Below are 8,630 nucleotides of genomic sequence, written 5' to 3'. Positions count from 1 at the left end.
GACATCTGTTCATTTTTGGTAGTACAATAGCCACTCCGTCTTCTTCTGATAATAGCACCCCAGCTTTCTTCTGGGAGTTCCCTTGTCCCTCACTCTCAAGCCACGGGCTTCAGTTCACCCCCAGCTCTGTGGTGGGACATATGACCTAGACCAAGCCAATCAGACCCCTTCATTCCCAGAGCCATGTGATTGGTTCAGAAATGACTAGGAGACCCAAACATAGGAGACACACTGAAATGCTGGCTGGACTGCTGGGACCAAAACATGCCCTCTCATGTCAGCCTTAAATCTGGGAAAATAAGAAGTTGGCATTACAGTGGCCCAACTTGCTACCACACAGACAGAATCTTTCTGAGAATGGAACCCACACTGAGGAAGAAATGCCAAGAGTTGCAGAGAAAGAAACTAGATTCTGGTGCCATCTGATTCTTGGGGCAAAGCCACACTTGAGTGCCACCATATCCCTGGATTTTCCATTTAAATCAACCAATAAATTCCTTACTGGCTTAAATCAATTGGCTGTTCTGTCACTTACTACTGAAGGGTTCTGGCCTTTATTATCATAATTAACATTATATAAATTATATCAATTACCGTTCTACCAATTAGCATTGTATCATAATGATTCCTTTTGCCCCACCCACCCCAAACCATGATTTCTTGAAAACCTGAACCATCGTGACCTGAGTGTATATCCTCAGAGTCTGGCACAGAGTCTGCCCACCATGACAATTTATTAAAGGGCAACTATCCCAAATCCACACTTTCCATGGAAATACATGCAAATGCTCAAATGCCGCTCTGGATAACAGTCACTTGGTTGAATAATGGAGTCACTTTTCCAGAATGGTCCTGACTCTACCAGTTCCATATCACACATTGACTACTTACATACACATACACACACACACACACACACACACACACACACACATACCCCTCTTACATATACCCTTACACGCCACACTCTCTACATGCACACACAAACCCCTCATACATACACATTCACACCCTCCATAAATGTACACACGCTTAGACACATAGCCTTTATTCATTCACACACCATAAATATATCTTTGTATGCACACCTACACACACACAAGCACACATTACACATCACACACTCTACATACACACACATACCATACACAGAGGTACCCTGCAAACATTCACGTGCACACATTAGACACACACATATTCACACCTTCCATAAGCACACACACACTCTACATACATTCACACATGCACACACTAGCCATGCACCTTCTCCATGAACACACACTCTATGCACACACATCCTTCATACACACACCTGTCACACATATACACTCTCCATACACACACACACACACACACACACACACACACACACACACATAGAGTAGAACCTGATCAGACACCCCCGGACTCTCTCTGGCCATGAGCAGTGTCTCTAAAATCTTGCTCCTAACAAGTGAGAATGGCTCAGAGCGACCTCAGGGCCCAGAGGATGGTGCTGCCCAGGTGGCCCGGTGGCTGGGTGCACAGCCCTCCCACTCTCCCTGCCCTGCCCAGATTCCTCACCATGTGGTAGCTGTGGGCACCTGTCTGCAGGAGCAGCTGCTGCAAGGTGCTGATCATCTTGCGACGCCGGCGGCTCTCCTCTCGCACACCCTTGAGCTCATCAGCCTGGCGACCCAGCTCCTGCTGACCGCGCTCCTGCTGGCCCAGGCTGGCCTGCAGCCGCGCCTCCAGCTGGGCAACACTGGCACTCAAGCAGTCCTGGCAGTGCAGCAGGTACTCAATGATGAGCTGTGCCAGGCGCAGCACCTTGAGCAGCACTGGGTCCACAGGCTGCCCACAGCGGCTGCATGTCTCCCGGTCCAAGTTGCAGAAAGTGACTCCAGCGATGTTCTCCTGCAGGGTGGCCACATCCAGCTCCCGTGCCACACGGTCCACATCCAGGGTGCTAATGCGCCTCCAGTCTATGCTCTCATGGCGAAGCTGGAACTTGAAGGTAGGGAATGTGTAGGCCCCAAAGAGAGGACCACTGAGGCCTTCAGCAGTGGTAGCAGGGGACTGCATGGGTGAGGGAAGTCCTGGGCTGACCACTGCAGGGCGGTGCCACCAAGGCCACGGTAGCCAGCAAAGGAGCTGAGAGAGGGCCTGGAAAATGAAAAGAGATTCCAAGTTAGGCAAGGTGTGTGGGCTGCATGTACCGTACACCTGGCCGGCAAGAACCTAAGTGGGGTGAGGTGAGGCATCTGAACAACAGCTGGGGTATGCATGGTATGCACTGACATGGGCACAGCCATGGAAAGCAAGGGCGTGGGCTTTACAATAACACAGATGTGGATTCAGATACTCAGCCTTGGGCAAGGCCCTTCACATCTTTAAACCTCCTCGGTACACTGGGGATCACAGGGGTCACGGGGCTCACTTTGCAGGTTTGTGGTTAACAATGAGGCGGGTGAAGCACCCAGCCTAGTGCCTGCACATAGTAGGTCCTCAACAAACGTCCCCTTGCCCAAGTCCACAGCCAAAGGTCTTTGTCAGGGGAAAACTTTCAAATGTATAAGTAGGTCCTTCAGGATAAAGTCCAACAACTTGCCATGGGTGGCAGAGCCACCTAATGTACACGACATTCCTTCCTCTCCTCCTGTAATTATAAGATCATAGTGGACAGGGGTAGGCTACATTTCCCAGATTTCCTAGCAGTAAGGTGTCATCATATGACTATGTTCTCTCTAGTGAAACGTGAGTGAAATGATGTCCACCACTGCTGGGAGGAGGTAACAGGAGAGGGGACAGTGGTGCTGAAGAGAGTGGCCATGTCTCTGCACGCAGATTATGCTCAGTCCATGATGATATTTTTTCTCAAACCTAATTACAATTTATCCTACCAATAAACTCAGACAAGTGTGCAAAGTTGCTTGTGCTAAAATTGTCATTGTAGCATTGTTTATAATAGCAAAGTATAAGAAAAAGTACAAGAAAGCCGAGAACAAAGTACACTAGGGGATACAAATGTTATCTCTATACAATGAAATACTTTGGCTATTGATGAGAATAAGGCTGTTTTACGTGTACTAAAATGGAATACTTATCACACACACACACACACACACACACACACACACACGAGGTCTGCCAATTAAGTTTGTGAACTTTTTGCAACGATCTGCTAACCTTTTTTGATATCAGAGAGATTATTCATCATGAATTTGTACCAACTGGACAAACAGTTAACCAGGTTTACTATTTGGAAGTACTGAAACGGCTGCATGAAAAAGTTAGACGACCTGAACTTTTCGCCAACAATTCAGGCTCTTGCATCACAACAATGCACCAGCTCACACAGCACTACCTGTGAGGGACTTTTTAACCAGTAAACAAATAACTGTATTGGAACAATCTCCCTACTTACCTGATCTGGACCCCAATGACTTCTTTCTTTACCCAAAGATAAAGGAAGACATTTTGATGACATTCAGGACATCGAGAGTAATATGACGACAGCTCTGATGGCCATTCCAGACAAAAAGTTCCAAAATTGCTTTGAAGGGTGGACTAGGCACTGGTGTTGGTGCATAGCTTCCCAAGGGGAGTACTTCTAAGGTGACCATAGTGATATTCAGCAATGAGGTAATCTGTGAACTTAATTGTCAGACCCCGTGTGTGTGTGTGTATGTGTGTGTGTGTGTGTGTCTAATTTCATAAGCATAGACTATTTCTAGAAAAGTAAACAAGCTGTTAGCAATAGTTACCAGTTACTTCTGGGAATGGAAATAGAGACTGAGGACCTTTATCTTCCACTTTCCACTATCTCTATACTATTCAAAGATCTTTGCATCATCAATTACTTTTAATTTTTTTTAAAGAAAAAATATAATTTCTGTCCTTGAAGAACTTAGAATCTAGAGCAACAGACAGTACATATGACCCTATTTAATCAAATTATTTCTAGATCGTGTCATTCAGATATTTAAATGCAACAGAAAGTCAGAGAAGAGAAAGGTCATTGACCTTATAAAGGAGAAAGGCCTTGAAGAAATGATGGGACTAGGTTTGCAAAGAAAGCAAGGGCCTCCAGGAAAGGGCCTGATGGCCTTCAGCCTCTTCATTTGGGAAAGGCAGTGATAGGCCTGCCCGCCTATCCCCAGGATGCTGTGAGAACTAGAGGAAATACAATTCCCGTTTTACAAACAAGTAACCTGATGTCTGCAGAGGTTAAGTGGCTTGTCCCACGTAGGGAGGCCAGGGTTGAAATACAGTTAAAGATGCATCTGGCTCCAAAGCTTGTGGACTGTGAGCTACCCAACGTGATTCTTGACGCTATTTGTTCTAAAAACTTGTTTTGATCACATCATCACTACTTATCCCTCAAACTCATTCATTCGTTCACTCACTCCCCGCTCATTTACAGCATGGCTACTGGGGCCAGGCCCAGTACTACTGAGGTGTATTAACCACGCACCTTCCTGTCCATCCAGGAACTCAGTGTGGCTCCTTGTTGCCACTGTACTGAGTCCAAACCCTAAGCCTGGTCTGGAAGACTGCCCACAGGATGCCACTGACACACCTTTTCCATTTCATCTCCTATGCTCCCCTTTCTCAGATACTCTTCCCCAACACATACTCCAAAAATAAAACACTCCAGCCACAGCACCCATGGCCATGAGGAGAAGACCAGCACATTTCTACTTAACATATTGTGTTTCAAAAAAAAAAAAAAAAAAGGTGGAAAGGCAGGCGAGATGATACTCACCATGCTCAACTTCAAACTGCAACTGTGTCACCGGGGCCTCAGAAACAATTGCCACAACAAGCCGTGTCTTGGAACAACAGCAGGTTACCAGGCATGCTGTGGGCATGGGTAACAGGACACCTGCTTCCCGTCCTCCTGCAGACCAGAAGCTCACCTGAGAATGCACTGTTTAACTATTTAAGCTTTGGCTTCAGATGCCCACAGTCCTCTGTCTAATCGTAAGACCAAAAACACTCCATCAGCAACTTTCTCGGCTCTCCTCCCATCCCTTTGAATGCTCCTTCCAGCCTCTTCCTTGAACAGTTTCACCCCTCCTTTAAGACACAGGGTGCCAGTGCCCCCGTGATGTTGTCCTGTTCACCCATGACGCATCTCTCCCTGCACACTCTCCCTGGAGATAAGCTCAAACAACCACAGCTTCAGCTACCATAGGCCTGCTTTAGGCTGAGCCTGAGCCTCTCCCAAATCTCTTTCTTACTGGCCCATCTGTCTCTTGGGACCTTCAGATCAAATCTTCCAATACTGATAATACCAGAAATTCTAAATCCAAATTCTGATGCAGGAAACATGCCAGGTATAAAAGAAACCACAGCGTAAGCTTGGTGGTAAATGGCAACTGATTCTCCATCTTAGTGTCCAAGATACAATCAGGCAGAGGTTCTCAGGTTTGCTCTCTGGACCAGCAGCACCAGCAGCACCTGGGACCTTGTGAGAAACACACATCTCCAGGTTTATTCATTCAGGGCCACTGCAGCAGAGAGTGTTGGGACAGGGAGTGCTGGGGTTGTGGCGAATGGGAGGACAGCCACCAATGAGCTTCAGCCACATGGGAAATGATTGTGTTCCTCAGGAGCTAATTCAAATTCATTAAGAAGACATCCAAAGACGTCTATGAACTGTTTTCAAACTACGTTTCTAGCTGCATCTCCACTTACCATATTATTTGCTGTCCACACTTTCTTATCTCTGGGCTATTTATTTATAGGCACTGTTCTTAAGTGCTTTGTAAAGAATAACTTGTGTAATCCTCAGAACACCCCCTTGAGGAGATACTATTCTTATCTAAGCCACAAAGAAGTGAAGAAGTTTATCTGCAGGTAAAGGAGGCAGGATCCAAACCCATGCAGTCATGTTACAGTCTGAACTCTTAGCCACTATGCCATGCTGCCTCTTGGTTGAGAGGGCCCTCCGCCATGTCTTTCTGCTCTTACTGAAGGTGAATGCATGCCTTCAAGGGCTTGCTCATGCATGATCACTACTCTAAATCCCTTCCAGGCCCACAGGCAGAATTCCCCACCCCTCTCCTGGGCTCCCAGAGTGCAGAGCATACACTCCTTTGGTCACCCTCACCACATTCTGGTCTGATGTGGGGTGGCTGTGCAGCAGTCATTCATTCATCCCATCAACAAGTGATTCCTAAGCCCCTACTAAGTGCCAGGCACCATGACAGACAATACTAGGGATTGATGGTGATTCAGGCAACAGTCCCTGCCATTGTTAACAGAAATAATTAACAGTTCTGGAACTGTGTCCTCCACACACGGTTATAAGGCTTGACACGTATTATCTCATTTAACTCTCACAACAACCCTGTATACAAATGAAGAAACTGACATGAACAAAAAGGGTGAAAGTCTTTCCCAAAACTACACAGCTTAGTAAGTGATGGTGTCTGGCCCCACAGTTTGTTCTCCAGAAAGACAGAAAAATACACAGAAATTACCCTACAGAGTGGTAAGTGCCAGGGTAGGAACTAGGACAAGGTGCTATGAGAGTACCAAGAAGGGGCCATACCAGGGCATTTCTGTGTCCTTTCTCCCCACCCCGCCCCCAATCCCCCTGCTATGAGCTCCACAAAGGCTGAGACCTTGGCTGATTCACACCTGTTGTACTCCAGCCCCTAGCATATTACCTGCAGTCCAGATTTCTATTGAACTGAGCAGAATTGCCAAAATCTTAGAATACCTGCATCAAAATTCTACATTCTTGGGGTCTTGGAGAAATGAGGCTAGGACCAGCAAGAATTAGGATAAAGAATAAGAATGGAGTTAGGAATTCTTAATTTGGACTCCTGAGAGAGAAATGCCATTTAGATTTAGTAAAATGGTTGATTTGTTAACCATCTATGTCCATAGCTTAATCACATGGGCTACTAATGAAAGTTTAGAGTGCAGGAGCCCTTGTGGGTGGGCTTCAGTGAGAAGCCCCAGAGCCTACACTCAATGTCAAGTTGTGGCCACAGCGTTCTAGCCTGCCACCTAAGCAGCCCTAAAACCCTCACATTGACACTGAGCACACTCTGTAAATACTGAGGGCCACAGCCCCAGTCCCAGCTATACAGAATTCTGAATTAGGGATCTGACTTCATGAGGTTTTACTGAGCCCCAAAAGTATCACTCCTGTCTCCCATAGAATCCCAAGTGTCCAATTCTCAACATTCCTACGGGTCTGACATCAAAAGGTGAGAACTGTGGGAATTTGATGTATATGACGACGATAGCATTTATTAAGCATCTATGTGCCAGGCACTGTGCAAGCCTTAAAAAGTGCTATTTCTAGCTGCCACACAGTCTTGTAGCAGCTTTGATTTGCCTCATCAGAAAAAAAAATGCAAAAACTGAGACTCAGAAAAACTAAGGGACCTTCCCCAAGTCACTCAGCTACTACGCAATGAAGCCAAGATTCAAATCAAATTCTGACTCCAACCAAAGCTTTTAAATTATGCCAAACTTTCTAATGATCATGATGATAAGACAGAAATTATCTCCCATTATAAAAATTACAGTGCCTGAGATTTCTTGATCAAACTGCAAGGACTGAGTTTACAGCGAATCACAACAGGGTCAGGGCTGGAGACCTTAAATCCTCCCTGTATCTCAGCAAACTCAACTCAGCAGCTTGCATCCAGGTAGGATGGGCAGAAGACAAAGCCAGGGGAGAATGCTGCAGGTTACCTAGAAACCACATACCCCAGGGGGTGGGGTGGGGGGGCCAGTAACACCCTGCTTTCTCCAGACTGAACTAGCAGCAGACTGTTTTTCCCATCTGGGAACAGAAACACAGGCAGGAATGACTCACTGTCATTAGGAAATCTGAAGCTGTGTTAACCATCTCTAGATGTTTTAATGGGGTCCCAGGAAACTTCCCAATCCTAGATCAATGTCATAAATTAATGGGACCCGAAAGAATGATATTTATGCTAGCATTCCAAATTCACTTCATGGTTGAAGAGATCATTTCTACCTGGGGCAATCCTACAGCCAAGAAAGGAAGCCCATCTATGTCCTAGCTTTGCATATTCCCAGCGACGGGGTGTTCACCACCTCACAAGGCAGTCATCCCACTGTGAAGCAATTCCTGGAGACTTTATGGTTCTGAAACCTGCCCATCTATACTCTGTCAAAGATAACTTCCACAAAATATACCAAACAGCTGACTTTTAGATGAAATTCTGGCTGACTTTTTAATATAAATTGACAGCTATACTACACTACCAGGGCTGCATCTTCCTGTCTCTTCTGCTTCCTCAAGAATGAAGCCAAGAGAAGCACATGGAGGGAGCCAAGCTTCCAAGGCTTCTGCCAGGCGATCATTTACAAGCCTGCCCTGGCTCCCAACTAATTTCAGTGGTGCCTGCCCCGGGGAGCTCAGGCGTGTCATTAGTGCTAATTGTTGCGGCTGCCAAGGTAACCTTCACACAGTTTGCAAACAGGCTGTGCACACACCATAGGCAAGGGAGCAGGGGAGACCCCATCGGAGATAAGAGCGACCCAGGAGCTCTCCTGGGTCACTGTCATTACAGACCTTAGACTTCTCTGATTCTGTTGTTCTCTAAAGAAAGGAGTTCCCCTTTCCACTCTTTCTTTCCCTTCATGGAAGCTAC

General features: G+C 46.3%; 1 protein-coding gene across 1 annotated transcript in view; it reads right to left on the bottom strand.

Moving 5' to 3' along the window:
- Positions 1 to 1,563: 1,563 nt before the first annotated feature.
- Positions 1,564 to 8,630, bottom strand: part of DZIP1L (DAZ interacting zinc finger protein 1 like) — a gene marked incomplete at its 3' end in the record, with an annotated part of 8,639 nt that continues 1,572 nt past the window's right edge. Inside the window, exon 2 of the mRNA XM_019663912.1 lies at positions 1,564 to 2,145. Coding sequence (XP_019519457.1) covers positions 1,564 to 2,064 — 501 coding nt within the window. The remainder of the gene's footprint in view (positions 2,146 to 8,630) is intronic.

The sequence above is a fragment of the Hipposideros armiger genome, unplaced genomic scaffold (genome assembly GCF_001890085.2).
Source record: "Hipposideros armiger isolate ML-2016 unplaced genomic scaffold, ASM189008v1 scaffold_410, whole genome shotgun sequence".
Taxonomy (NCBI): Eukaryota; Metazoa; Chordata; class Mammalia; order Chiroptera; family Hipposideridae; genus Hipposideros; species Hipposideros armiger.
The sequence above is the reverse complement of the archived record's forward strand: the minus strand, read 5'-3'. Positions and strand labels throughout refer to the sequence as shown.